The 15,384-nt window shown below is 40.2% G+C and overlaps 2 protein-coding genes across 2 annotated transcripts; one reads left to right on the top strand and one right to left on the bottom strand.

Annotated features, from left to right (window-relative positions):
- Nucleotides 1–3,293: 3,293 nt before the first annotated feature.
- LOC112069940 (phosphomannomutase 1-like) lies at nucleotides 3,294–13,117 on the top strand. The gene is given in 8 exon segments (XM_024137338.2): nucleotides 3,294–3,733; nucleotides 5,790–5,907; nucleotides 6,725–6,801; nucleotides 7,031–7,123; nucleotides 7,125–7,229; nucleotides 7,620–7,695; nucleotides 9,902–10,017; nucleotides 10,365–13,117. Coding segments are annotated over 8 exon segments (789 nt in total). The 5' UTR covers nucleotides 3,294–3,652; the 3' UTR covers nucleotides 10,488–13,117.
- A 135-nt stretch (nucleotides 13,118–13,252) lies between these two features.
- On the bottom strand, nucleotides 13,253–15,384 carry LOC112069939 (cold shock domain-containing protein C2-like). The gene is made up of 3 exons (XM_024137337.2): nucleotides 15,209–15,384; nucleotides 14,872–14,994; nucleotides 13,253–14,642 (listed from the first exon to the last, which is right to left on the bottom strand). Exons 1-3 carry the CDS (start codon nucleotides 15,382–15,384, stop codon nucleotides 14,468–14,470), a joined length of 474 nt encoding a protein of 157 aa, XP_023993105.1. The 3' UTR covers nucleotides 13,253–14,467.

Here is a 15,384-nt window from a genome sequence, read left to right as displayed (position 1 = left end):
CCACTAATTTATAGGTCCAAAAAATGGATGTAACAACTGAGGATTGCCCCTTTAAAGCACACACACTACAACATTTTGTGAAATATACACATTTTGGAGAGACATATCAACTAAAGATGTTCATACATTTATAGGCTATTACACWGTTTTATTTTCAATTTTCCAAAACATGTATAGTTCATGTAAAATCAAGAGAACTGGTTGCAGAAACACATATGCCTTCTCTGTGGCAGAACCTGTGTGTACTGTAGTCTAGGCTATAATACATTTTCCAGACTGGCATATTGAGTTGTCATATTCCTCCCCTCCTTACTGCCCTCCTTCCAAGATTGTGCCCAGTCTCCATGTGTATCATTCATTATCGTGCTCGTTATTGTTCATGTTCTCACATTGCTGTTGTTTTGCTCCTCAATGAACAGAATATCTTGCAGTGTGTGTGTATTGTTTGGGTTGCCATGTCAAAACCTTATCGTATTTACTCTGAGTGTGCATCGCTTTCTGGCATTAAAACTTCTTCGCCCAAATACCTTGAACTCTAACAGTAACTCCATCATGTTCTGAGGCAATGGGCTGTTAGTTCTGTTTACTCAAGTCATATACTCTGCACACACTCTTACATGTACACCGATGTGTTCAGGAAGGGGAACTGGGCACCGGGGCTGTAAAAACGTATATAAATATTACATTGAATGTGTCTAAGTGTAATGACTGGGTTGGTTTGGGAAACACAGTTATTCTGCCACATTAACACAGTGAGAGAGAGATGATAATGCTTCCGTCTTCAAACACCCCAGTTGATTAGCAAATGGAGTAATAATGTGTTAAAGGTACAAGAGATTGTTTTAATAGTGACTGTAAAGCTCTCTGATTGCCACTGGACAGAGTGGCATGACACATGCCTGTTATGGATGTTTTTGTTTTCCTCAGAAATATGGACTTTGCTGAACACTTCAGTGCATCTATAAAAAGATATGAGAAAGGCTGTCTATGTAAATGCTTCCTCACACACACAGACAAAACCTGTAGGCATACTATAAATAAGAAAGAAGTCATTTTTAATATAAGTACTACTACTTAAAACATGAACACATTTTCAAATATAAATCATAAATTGTGTAAAAAGTTAAATGTTGCCTACTGCATAGAGTGATTTGTTGTGCATCACAAAGTGTTTATGAGCAATAAACGCCCACATGTCCAAGCAGAGTATTTCCTGTTCGCTGAAGGGTCTCTCAGTGTTTTGTTTCTCAGTGACTGAGGCTCATGATGGGATCCCTATGGCCTGAGTGATCATCTGTCTCCTTTAGCCAGCCCTATTTATCTCTGTCCGTCCTGTAAATAAAGTATTTATCAAAAACACAGATAATACAAAGCTCTGGATACTGCAAAAGCAGGCTGCCACCCCAACTAGGACCTTGACACATTTTTAATGAAGGGGAAAGTGAGAGTTGAGTAATGGTAAACTCACTGAGGTATGCTGTAAATTGTGTGTTGTGACTTGTGGCTGTAAGTAATCATGTCTCTGCTTCACAGTATCTGCTCTGTTATCTCCTTCGTCATAGGGCAACCCCTTATCTATTCATGGATTTGGTATTAATGGGGCCTTTTAAAATACAGACTTAGTGACTGGCCTCAATATTCATCACGTTAATTGATATTATGTTACCAAGGCCAACTGAAGCGTGTCTTTAAAGTCAAACATAGATGGCTTTTTCTTTAACATCATTCTTATATTCACTATACAAATACATACGCACAGAAATAATATCTTGTTACAAATTAAAGGCACAAATAGATTCCAGGCCAAATCAATGATGTGATTTATTGCTGTTGTGAAATGTGAGAGGTATATTGGTCATTAATGGTGGCTATGCAAAGCCATTCATCACCTGCTGCAATTCAGCATTGTATGATCTCCAATTCTGACCTCAGTTCATTGTCCATTAATCACATTACAACATTCTTTTTGACTAAAAAAGCCACACAAAAAATAAAATCTAAGTCTACCTAACCTAGTCTTAAATGTTGGTCAATGGACAACCCTTTGTGAATTGATCAGATGGCCCTTATACCTAGTATCTACTTAGAATAGTCTAGTGATAGGCCTATTAATTTAAAAAAACTATCCCAACCGATGCTGTTAGTCTTATTGTGTTCATGATTATGTAGCCATTCTCCTGAAAGTGGTGAATGAGGTTATACAAAACCATCGAATTCTATAAAATGTGCGCCTCTGATATTGATTCCTAGATGAAGGTGCATTGTGCGTATCAGCTAAATATAGAGCAAGGGTATACCAAGATAACTGGTAGATAACTGGTAGAAGGATAAAAGACACACGACAGGAGTTTTAATTAATTTAGTTGCAAGTTGTATTAGTCGTATGTACAGGATACACGTGGTCCATCGAAATGCTTACTTGTAGGTTCCTTCTCGACAATGCAACAATAAGAAATATTTTCGAAATCTATTTGAAATGCATGGTTTTCATGTCCATTCATGATGTTAGAATATCAAAATATGGACTGTTTATTAAGGAGTGACGCAGAACAAATGGCCATCTGTGCTCATAGGGACCAGGACTATAATCATGTCTTCATGTAAACATGATTTTCCCTTTGATGCTGACAGACCTTTCATCTTTATTTGAGTTTCTCACCACCACAAGACATGTTAGGATTGCAGATACCCTTAACAGACAAATCCATCTAACAGCCCTCAGAACCTCCTTCGGGATATAGCTGTTCTGCACTATGCCATTTGGCTTCCATAGGGCACCGGCATGTATATTGTTTTAGCCTGCCCTCTAGTGGACAACTAACTTACTGATAATAAAAGCGACCATACACAAACGTCCTGGTGATCCTGCACAACAACTCTATCCAGAAGGAGCCAAGTGTGAGTGTGTATCTTGGAAGTTGGATCTATTTGACATTTTACAGAGGTAATTAAAGCAACACTTGATGGATCTATCAGCTAAACGTTATTCATCATACATTTCTCACTGCCTTGGCTGGCCTGATTAATGCCCTGGCTGGCCTGACATGCAGTAAGGAATCATTCCATTGCTTGGGCTGTGAATTTATTATACGATAGCCTACATTGTACATATCTAGGCACAGTCTGAGCACTGTCCTCCCCTCTAGGTGAATGGTCGAATTACTGTTGAGATGGGTCTTAATCAGTCTTGATTTGACATGGGGGTCAATGGACTTCTATGTTTATATATCTTGCCAAAACCCATTACGCGTCATCAAACATAGAAGCTGCGATTGGCTGTTTGCATGTAGTTTACGAGAGTCGAGACACTGTTGCAAAATAAACCTGAGACGTGTCGAGCTGCCTGTGATGATTCTCTGAATTCGATCGGAAACGGTGGCAGAACTATTATTCAGTCTGGGGATAAGCTACAGTTCTAAAACTATTGGATATGGTTTGTCGTTATCTACTAGACCGCATGGCATAAATTATTAATCCAACTAGTGGTAGGCAATACATTTTACAGTGTACTGTATTGTAGCCTATACAGAAATCTTTGTTTTGCATAAGAGGCAAGATCAGAAAATCGTCACTTTTACCCAGAATATTTCTTACACATTAGTAACACTATCATTACTTACACATTAGTAACACTATTATTGAAAGATAAGAAATGGATGAATCAAACGGTTCTTCAAAAAGGACTATTCTGTGTTTATTTGACGTGGACGGCACTCTTACCCCACCGAGAGAGGTAGGCTAAATAACATTTTTCATTATCCCATTGTATTGTGTTTGTCATTTTCTTTCTTCTAATGCTGTCGTACTTGTCAAGGCTTTCTATTTTTAAAGAATTATAGGGCGCTTTGCCAATTGCCGTGCCATCTTGATAGCGCAAAACTGTTGCAACAATGTCAATGTCTTATCTGCTGCAAGGTCTGGAATGTTCCTGCACGTTATGTAATGATTTACTATTTTCTGTCAATATACTTTCTGATAATGTAGGCAAACAGCATCATTTTCTGTCCTTCCAAGTTCTTGATTTCATATATTATTTAATCCCGTGGTTGTAGCCTACAAATGCAGTCGTCCGCCAACTCTTTTGAATGAAACTGAAATGTCTTCGTTTGCATCTGAAGCTTATATTTCACTAAAAGTAGCGCGCGCCCCATGAAGCAGAGATATAATTAATTTGGAAGAACGTTATGTCCTCCGTCCGTACGAGAACACGACTGTAGGCTACTGTTGCCTACTTGCACAACACGTATGATGTCAAGTTTCATATAGCATCCTGGTGATGGTCAACCCTAGACCACTGTTACACTGCTTATGCTTATTCAAAATACCCTATAACTGCTGTTTCCTGAAAGTTTCAAGTCCGTCCATATGAAGTATCAATTACCTTGCAGCTGTTCGCGCCAATTCTTAAAAGCCCAGTGTTTTATATATATTGCCACACTATTAGGTTGGAATAATACTGTGAAATTGTGAAAATTATAATAATGCCCTTTTAGTGTAAGAGCTGTTTGAAAAGACAGCTGTTTGAATTTCAACCTGCTTTGGTGGGATGAGTTTTGGCATGCCTGGTGATATAGACCAATGAGAAAGAGACTTCCAAACCTCTCTGCCAATAACAGCACATTTTTGTTGTTTTTCCCCTCCCCACTCAGACCACTCTCAGACAGTCCTAGCTAAATTCTTGCTTGAGAAATTGCTCTTTGCTCTGAAGCTATTTTTTGTTTCTTTTTGACAATTAAGGTACTTAATTTTTACCCAGAAATMATTTGATTTTGAGATAACAACAGCTGCATTGGAACTTTAACAGACAGATAACTGATAGTAAACAACTTAAATTGGGTACATGGGAAAAAGAGTCACATGGAGTTTCTACCCTAAAAACTCTGACTACTATGATCAAGGATGTTGACATTCATAATGGGGGTACCCTATTAGTTATATCCTCAGCCTCTTTTGACCCTCAGATTTGAAATGCAAGATAATCAATTAATAATCAGTGAAATGGCTCTCTAGTGCTTTTCATAATGATTTCAGTAGTTTAACAAAAATGTCTCATTCATATGTTGATAAATGGTTAACTCGGTTACACAATGCTGCATCAAGGAATGTCTTTGCAATTGCCATGTGTGAAAACAGGCAGTTCTCCATGTCTTCAAATAATTTAATTAAACAGGAGGATAAAAATGTTGATTATCCCTCTTATCTCTGCCCATCATCACAAGATGATGTCTTTGTTGTAACATAGCCTACAATATTATTATTTTTTGTCTATTGGCATTCTTGTCTGTGTCTGGATCGGTGATGTAAGAAATGTTCAATGACCGTCGTGTAGGCAGTGTCCAGTTCAGCAGCCGTTGGTCGGTCACAGAGACATAAGTGTGCAGAATAAACCCACTGCCCTTATATTATGTAATGCAGTTTCCTCATGTGAACATGAAGCGGTCCCTGCCTGATCGTCTACCCAAGTCTCTCTGGCAAGATGGAAAGCTGGTTTAATAGGATTATTTCTGCAGAGGATGAATAAACCACTATCAAAGTTGCTCCTCCTTCAGAGACAGATGCCAATCTCACTCTGTCTATGCTACCTAACCTCACAAACAAAAGCATTCTCCCGCTTTGTGGTCAGACAACAAAAGCAGTTTTCAGGACTGTAAATGCCTGTCTTGTCACAGTTTATATTATGAGTCCCTAAAACTGTGTTTTCAATGATAGACAACACAAACAGGTACAGACTGTGTGTGTGTGTGTCTGTGTGTGTGTACGCGCCATGCGTGTGTGCTTACATCCTGCAGAAAATTGACCCTAAGCTGGATGAGTTTTTACAGTCTCTGCGCAGGAAAGTGAAGATCGGCATAGTGGGTGGATCAGACTACTCAAAGATCGCAGAGCAGCTGGGTGAGGGAGATGAAGGTGAGCGTTCCTCATTCTCACTTTGGTCTCATTTCAGTCTCACATATTCACCCTCAWACCCACATTATTGCCTTTCTCTCACAGGGCTTTGCAAACCCCAAAAGGATGTCGCTTTCATGGTCATGAAATTATTTCAGGGAAATTCCCCAGAGAGACAGTTTAGGGGCTTTCATGTTGGCAGCCCACTCTCATTTGACATCAGTCCATAAATAACAGACATAGACAAAAGCAGCTACATCATAACTGAAGTCTACGCTCCTGGTCTCACATGGATCCAGGTGGAGTTACATGTTTGCTCATGTACCTGTGTTACATTGACACACTGACCCTGTGGTGGAGTTTATACACAGCAGTGGAGACTGGCCACCAACACACTGACAACTGACAGTTATCACTCAGAGCAGCAACAAAAGTAAAGCAACAAACGATAGAGTAAATATAAGTGGGAGTGCTACTAGTGCATTAAAGGTTTTGTTTTCAGGGCATTTTTTGTATCAACAGTTCTCTATCCTGATCATCCCCAGACTGCATTATGCAAGACTGATTGAGATGCTCAGTACTTTGATACTCTAGCCATGTGAGATATGTGTACAGTGAATGGACTGGACAGAGATTAAACTGGACTGTTCCAGGTAGTGTTACATAGGTGGTAATCTGCAATGACCAATAATCCCTCTGTACCAGGTACAACATGCCTGTGTTCCAGTTGGGGGTGTATTTTTTTAGGCTATGTGCTGGTAGCTTGTGTTATCTATTTACTATGAATGTTCTCACAGTAACACACTTTTACCTAATTTGCCCTCTTTTTCTCTTATAGTGATACAGAAGTTTGACTATGTGTTTGCTGAGAATGGCACGGTGCAGTACAAAGATGGGAAGCTCCTTTCCAAACAGGTGGGTGTGACTGAGGTGAGGGAAGGAATAAAATATATTTTTGCTCACTAACAAGCTATTTAAACATGATTCCATGTAAACAACATGCAGGCACAACCTTTTTTTCTTATAAACTGCTCTCAGCTAAGAAGACTGGAAGGGAAAGTTATGATCATGTCTTTAAGAGAACTGCACTGTGTTAATAAGAAAAGACAGTTCAAATATTTGAACTATGTCCTCTGTCCTACAGGCCATCCAGAACCAGATAGGAGAGGAACTACTACAGGACCTCATTAACTTCTGTCTCAGCTACATGGGGCTGATCAAGCTGCCCAAGAACTGTCTCTTATACACATCTAGATGTGTATAAGAGACAGGTATTAAACAATTCCCCCATTGGCCGGAGCTGCACACTTGAGGAGCGAATCGAATTCTCTGAAATTGACAAGGTATTACACAGTATAAGAGTGCCTAAATAATGATCCAAACAGCAGTCATTATCTTCTAAGGAAAACACCTAAACATATAAACTTTTAAAAATGAACAGTAAACAAACAAAGCATGTGTTATTGATTGAGTCATGTTTTCAACCTCTTATAACCTCAAATCACTGCACAGTGCAAGCAGGCATGATTTTCCCTTATACTGTTATGTTGGCTCCTATTAAAAGAGGAAGAGAGTAAACAAGTCAAAATAATGCTGAGCTTTCAAGATGGCTGAACAGACATTGATGTTTCACAGCCACACATTATGGAGGGTCTAGTGGTCTGATGGGTGATGTGGAGAGGCTTAACCGTTAGTGGCCTGAAGCCTGACCCCTTTCGTTAACCTCTTCACAGAGAGAGAAAATCCGGGAGAAGTTTGTTGCGGCCCTGCAGGAGGAGTTTGCTGGGAAGGGTCTACGATTTACGAGAGGTAAGCCAACTGGCACAGGATGTGAGCTGGGAATTAATATCAGTGTAACTATTAGCACCTCTAGTCTTGTATTTCAGTATTCTTTTGTATGCCATCTGTGCATGGTGTGATATCTACATTTGAAGACTCATTTATCTTTCAGATAGAACCCCGTTATGACTTGAATGTACTTGCTCCTTTGCTGTCTTTTCCTTGCTGTTGTTTCCTATCTGCCACTTCACAAAGACGATCTGCCATGCGTAGCCAATCTCCTGGACACATTGTGCCCAACTTCATTAAACATTACTCTCCCCTGTTCCACTCTCTGAGGTTCAGAGATGTTTTTCTCTGGTTAGTCAGACTAGGTGTTTGCTGACTGTAACGAGGTGTGGGGCTTACTTAATGACCTGTGAAACTGTACACAATTCAGGCAGCTGCACAAACAGCTGGAGATAAGGCTGTTGTCTTCATAAGGCACTCTGTTAAAGCCTTGGGCCATTAGCAGCAGTAGTTACAAACACACACTTTCATCCTTACTTCAACCCTAACTGAGTGACTGCCCTGGGAATCCCTCTGATTGCTGATATTAACTGGGAATCCTTCTGGTTGCTGATGTGGAAGCTGATGCTCATTGCACTGGCAGCAGAGCCAGTTGGAGGGCTGTTTGCACTGCAGCCGCAGAGCCTGATAAAACGAGCCAATGAGAAGGCTAGTGGATAAGATGTATGTGTTTGCTCATTGCAGTCTGTTTCTGCACGTCTACCCTGCCTTGGTTTGTTCACATTTCACATATGCAATGCTGTTTATGCCTATGCAGCACTGTCTGTTCTTACGCCATAGATTTTTGCCCGTGTCACTCAGCTCAAAAGGCAACATTGCAGCGTCACTTCAAATACAGGCACCTTTGTCCTGGCTCTGTTTTCTTTCACCTTTATGGTGCATGGCCAGGGGCGGTAAAGGAACTGTGTGGGGGATGGGCTGAGGATGTGGGTGTTTGTGGCCAATACACCCTCTGATTGGCTGAAACCTCCCTAGCTGTTGCATTTGTGAGCTTTCCCTTAGGGTCAAGCAGCAGTTGCTACATCCATTTCTGGACTAATAAATGAATGATATGTAACCATTGATTCTTGAAGGATATAACTTATAAATGCCATATGATCTTAGTTCAACTGTTGTACCCAATCAGAACACAAAATATAAGCTAGTTTTACTCCAAAGTATGTAAACAAAGTAAATGTAAACAAACACTGTATAGCCTGAAAACATGGTTAAAGTTATACTTTTGATAACATGGATGGTCAGTCCTTGCATTCATAGCTCTGCCTTTGAATTTGAGAGTGCTTACATTTGTCCAGTCCCATCGCCACACCTTTTACTGAAACAGTGYTGAGGAGGGCGCTTTGTTATTGCTTCAACTGCTGATTGCCGCTTTAAACACTGGGGGGTAATGAAGTAGAATCTGAAGGCAGGGGGGATGGGGGGATGGGCGAGAAGCAGAATTTAAACTTACTTTGCTGAGGGCTTTTTGTGCACATTCACGGCTCATTGACCTGAATATGTGGCAGAATTTAAAGACTAACTGCTCTGGTTGTAGAATGAAAAGGAAAGAGCGATTTAAAAGAAAGGAGTCAGCCACAGGCTGTGTTTATGGAACTGAGTCCACCTCATGGGGCAGCCTGATGGCTCACATACTGTTAGTGACCTCATGGAGGTCAGCCAAGTAGTGAATAATCACCAATAATAAGACTGGTCTCCCTGGACACAGACTGTATGTCAAAGCCATCACCACACAGTCGATGCACAGGGCATAAATAAGTCTGTTCTGCTGAACTGAGCACAGTGATTGGGGCTTTTAATAACATTTCATGCTTTTCGAGAGGAGAATGTGTTGGGCTCCAAGTCTGTTGCAGAGAAATGGGCAGCATTAACCGGTAGAAGTTGCAGACTTAAAAATATCTCAAAGCTGCTGTTCCTGTAATGGGGGAAATATCACACCTATTTTACATGCATTGGGCATCCTCACTAATCAGGTCATTGACCAACCAAAACAAATATCCCTGACATGGCATGAGAGCTGGTTGTAATGTGTTAATAATCATCACTAAAACATGACTGAGGGTTTATTTTATGGGAGGGACTAATATTCTGTTCAGTAACATGATGTTAAATTGTAATGTATCAATTGAAATTGACTGAATTATTCCCTCTCGTGTGCCTCTCTATTCAGGTGGTCTCATCAGTTTTGACGTGTTCCCTGAAGGCTGGGACAAGAGGCTCTGTCTGGACGTGCTGGAGYGGGAGGGCCTGGACGCTATCTACTTCTTTGGCAACGAGACYTCGTCTGTAAGTGAAGGGGAGGACCTTGTYGACGTGTCAGTGGTGGGGAATGCTCTGAGGCTAAAGATAGCAATGAGAGTAGGATTGTGCTGTGGCTTGAAWGWTAAAGGTTAAAGTTCAGAGATCATTGTTGWTGTCAWTCTAWGTGGAGTTGACCCCTGCCTGAAASAATGTTGCATGAGCTTTGTGATGGTTGTGTGTTTATTTAACCTKTTTTACTGAGACATAGAGAGAGATAAAGAGTGAGTGAGGAAACAAGGAAAGAGGTCGACAAGGGGGAAAAGGGCAGTCGGTGCAAACCTATTTGTGAACAAGCAGATTCTAAAGCCGTATCTACATTCCTCTCTGTTCAGGGGGGAAACGACTATGAGATCTTCAATGACCCACGGACCATTGGTTTCACAGTATACTCACCAGAGGACACAGCCAGGCACTGTCGAGAGATTTTCTTCAAAGCTCCCGCCAATGAGTCGTGATAAATCGTGCAGCAGGCACTCTCACAGTCAGCTTCCCTTGGGCTCCCCCTGTTGTTCAGGGCAGGTTCTAAGAGCACCTGAAGGAGAAGAGGTGGAGATGGGAGGTAAACCACTACAGATTTGTTAAGTAATCAATGCATTGTTGTTGTATAATATTATTCTAACTAGCACTGGACACATAAAGGGATCATCAGTAATTCACATTGGCTGGACTCCCATGGAAATTACTATGAGATGTGGACAGATCTGCTTTTTTAAAGGGATGATAGCTCAAACAATGTGAGGAAGTTTACTAATGTTTTCAGTTTTTTATCATGACTAAGTGTATAGTAATGTAAGGTTTTAATGTAATATCTGACTGTTTAACATCTATCAACCCAATGTTTTTTGTAGCGTGTCCCTGTATTTGTATGTAACATCAAATGAACCATAATGTCTTATAGGCCCTCCTGTAAGACAATCCTCTTTTGTGAATATCATGTGAAGATTTCTATACATTTTGAGTAGATAATGTAAATACCCACTTCTGTTTTGCACTAATATTGATACAGTTATCTGACAAACTGGGTTTTGGATCATTTGTTTTCTTTGTGAATGTAGGAAGTGACTAGTGTTGTCTTTGAACAAAATGGAGCGAGAAAGAGTTTTTTTTCTCTGTGCCAGTCCACTTTCAGATGAAGTGCCTATAGAAAGTCTGCACCCCCTTGAATTTGTAATTGTTTGTCAAGATTTTTACAAATGTAAAAACAAATTATAGCTCAAATATAATTGTTCCTTAASTATTCACCCCCTTTGTTTAGGCAAGCCTAAATTAGTTCAGAAGTCAAATGTGGCTTAACAAATCACATAATCATTTATATGGACTCACTCTGTGTGAAATAATGGGGGTTTAAATTATATTTTTTTATGACCATCTCTTGCTCTGTCCTCCCAGGGCTTTTTCGAAAGCTTCAGAAATAAAGGGCAGTGATTGGTAGATAGATAATAATAACATATCAGACATTGAATATATCTTTAAGCACGGTCAAGTTAATAATTAAGTTGTGGATTATGCATTAAACCACCCAGACACATCAAAGATGCAGTCGTTCTTCTGAACTGAGCTGCAGGACAGGAAGGAAACTGCTTAGGGATGAGACCATTGGGGATTTTAAAACAACTACAGAGTTCAGTGGCTTAGATGGGGAAAAAACTGAGGATGGATCAACAACCTTGTAGTGACTCCACAATAATGACCTAAATGACAGAGTGATAAAAATAATAAAAATACACAGAATAAAAATATTCCAAAACATGCAACAAGGCACTAAAGTAATACTGCAAAAAAAACACAGSAAAGGAATATACTTTTTGGCCTAAATGCAAAGCCTTATGTTTGGGGCAAATCCAACACAACACATCACTGAGTAATTGCCTTCATGGTATGGGTATGCTTGACATCGGCAAAGACTGGGGAGTTTTTCAGGATGAAAACCAACGGGATGGAGCTAAGCACAGGCAAAATCCTATAGGAAAACCTGCTTCAGTCTGCTTTACACCAGACTCTGGGAGAGGAATTCATCTTTCAGCAGGKCAATAACCTACAACACAAAGCTGAATATACACTGGAGTAGCTTACCAAGGAGACAGTGAATGTTCTGGAGTGGCCAAGTAACAGTTTTGACTTAAATCTGCTTGAKAATCTATGGCAAGACTTGAAAATTGCTATCTAGCCATGATCTCCAACACCTTGACAGAGCTTGAATAATGGGAAAATATTGCATAATACAGGTGTGCAAAGCTCTTATGAGACTTACCCAAGATGACTCAAAGCTGTAATCGCTGTCAAAATGTGTTTCTAACATGTATTGACTCAGGGGGGTGAAAACTTATCTAAAAATAAATGTTAGAATTTTTTCTTCCACTTTGACAGTATTTTGTGTAGATTGTTGACAAAAAATTGACAAATCAATTTTAATTCCACTTTGTAACACAATAAAATGTGAAGAAATCCAAGGAGGGTGTAGACTTTCTACACAAAAGGGTTCTTCGGCTGTCCCCATAGGAGAACCCGTTTCAGTTCCAGGTAGAACCCTTTTTTTATTCCAGGTAGAACTCTTTTGGGTTCCATGTAGAACCCTTTGTGGAAAGGGTTCAATCTGGAACCAAAAAGGTTTCTTCAAAGGGTTCTCCTATGGGGACAGCCGAAAACCCCTAATTAGAATCTAGATAGCACCTTTTTTTCTAAGAGTGTTTAGGCACTGTAGAAAGAAGTCTTACCTCATCTATGCAATTTTATATAAATTATTCCTGCTACTTCAGTCTGCACCGCTATAAGAAATGGATCTCACAGATGGCTTATACAGCCTTTACATTACCTACCCAGTATATTCATAGGTACACGTCCTTTAGTTGTATCTTATCAAATCAAATTTTATTAAAAGGTTAATGACATCTGCGACAAATACAATAATCTGGATGTCTTGACCCTTCTGCCAAAGGCCATTAGACCTTCCTGAATGACAAAGGTCCAGTGGACTCACTTGTACAGTTTGATCGACATACACTAATTGTGAAATCATGATGTCATTGTTGAGTACTGTATTCATTTGAACTATGTTCATTGTAATAAATTATTTTATATCATTGGGCCAAGTGTGACTTGTTATTTTTTTGTACAACAGATGGAAAGTATAACTAAGGAATAGGCATGTCATTCTAATGTCACATACTATGTATACAGCCTTATCTCCAAAGATAAATACTAAAGAAAGATAACAGCCACCATAATTGTGAATCATAAAATGTTTTTAGTGCTCTTTCAAGGCTCACATTGAAATTAGGGTAAACTATAGCCACAGTGGCTTGTCTAACAGAAAATGCTCTGAACTGTGACCAATGGAAAACCTAGCATTTTAACTAAAACTAAAATATGAAATAAAACAACCCAAAACAGTAAGAATGAAGGACAGAAAAATACATAGAAATAGCCTAAATATGGAGAAATGCTAAACATAATGGGCAGACATGAAACAAATACGAATAACGGCTCAGTAACAATCAAATGATCATTTCAGAACTTAAACAAATACATTCAAATGTATTTAAATTCCATTGACAGTGTGTTACAGCGTCTCTCAGACAATAGAAAAGTTTCAAATAGTTTCAAAAACCTTACAGTAATTTGCTCATACCATCATGGTGAGTTACAATTTGCAAACAGGACTACAAATTGCCACATGATAAAGCCTAATAGGAGTTGTAGTCTGTTCGGCAGTATTTCAGAATGGAAGTTCAAGTTTTTAAGTGCATTCGTTTGACTACAATACCCAAAACTTAAATCCAGTAACCTCAAAACTAWCGGATACAAAAAAATCGAAACAAAATGGTCAAATAAATATATATAAATAAAAGGCAAAAATACAAAGATGGTTGTGTACCTCGAGAAAATATTAATAGTGGCTTTTCCATTCACAGTAAAATATAAATCATTCTTCCAAGCTTTTTTTTGTCTCCCATTACACCCATCTCTCCCTACCTTCTTCTCGATTGCTCTCTCAATCAGACGTTTCCGATTCTGTACCTCTAAACATTTGTCAGTTATTTTCTCTCCAACCTCATTTTGATTTCACACCAATAGTAATGCTTCTCCTCAAAATGGTGTCGGATATCTCATTCTATTTCCTCCACCACTCTGCTCTGTCCCCTCACCCATTTTCAGTACCTTCAAGTTGAACATATTCTCCTCCCTTACTTGCTTTTATGACTTATCAATCCAGTCTGTACRAACCACATCCTAGTTCACGGATGGCCAACTTGTGTCCTGAGGAGCCAGTCAGTGTATCTAGAGTTTTGTTCCAGCCCAGCTCTAGCACACCTGATTTAGACAGACTCTCCAGCACCAGTTGGCCGTCCCTGCCTGCCCTAGCCAGACCCCTCAACTTCCCACCCTAGCCCTCCCCACCCTAGCCAAGTGTAGATAAACAGGCCAGCGCAGAAGCCTAGCTCTCGTCTAGCTGGCTGATGATCTGGCCAGACCAGGTCTCATGCTTCGTCCCTGGGTTCAGATGAACGATCTTCACCTCCACGGCCTGGATCTTCAGGTTTTTGGGTGGGATCCGGGAGACTTTGTATGTGACCTCATCTCCTTCAACTGGGACATACTCGCCCTCGATACTGAAATAGATTGAATTAATGYTTTAGATGTTCATTTACTGCACAATATGAATATGCAGTCAGTTCTTGCTCTGAACCTTGCCATATTTTATCTGACACTGAACACTGATGTTACATTGTTGCTCTGAGATAGAAAGCTGTGAACAGAATATTAAAAAAACAGGGCATTCTGTTCATTTTAGAAATTGCCAAGCTAAAGAAGGCTGTTGTAGTGATGAAGGCCACTCACTCCGAGATGTGAACAAATATGTCATCTCCGCCATTGGTTGGACGGATGAAGCCATGACCTTGTGACCTGCAGAAGCTCTTGCACACACCCTTAAACGCTGGCCCTGAGGTGGCCCGCACCGTGCTGAATAGACAGGGGAGAGAGCATCATGTCCACTCTCAACAAAACATTACATCAACACACCATATCCCTTCTGCTACTGCTTGTGGAAAGTTATTCTCTAAGAAGTTAAGGAATGTATATATAAACGTCATAAAAGTGAAGGATAATAAACATGCACTATCAAACCAATTCTAATACAGAAACGCATTCATGAGCAGCATATCTAGTTGCTTACGCTGAATAGGTGCGGTTGCGTTTGGTGGGCAGTGGGCTGGGCAGTGACCGGGGCGGCGCTCCCCTTTCCCACACACGGCTGCCCTCCCTCAAGAAGGGGAAGGAGAGGGAAAGGGGTGCAGCCCGGGGGGAGCGCAGAGGGACCTCTGAGGGGGACGTCAGGCTGGGGTCTGCCAT

The sequence above is a fragment of the Salvelinus sp. IW2-2015 genome, unplaced genomic scaffold (genome assembly GCF_002910315.2).
Source record: "Salvelinus sp. IW2-2015 unplaced genomic scaffold, ASM291031v2 Un_scaffold1166, whole genome shotgun sequence".
NCBI classification, from domain to species: Eukaryota; Metazoa; Chordata; class Actinopteri; order Salmoniformes; family Salmonidae; genus Salvelinus; species Salvelinus sp. IW2-2015.
Note: the sequence above shows the minus strand (reverse complement) of the source record. Positions and strands in the feature narration are given on the sequence as shown.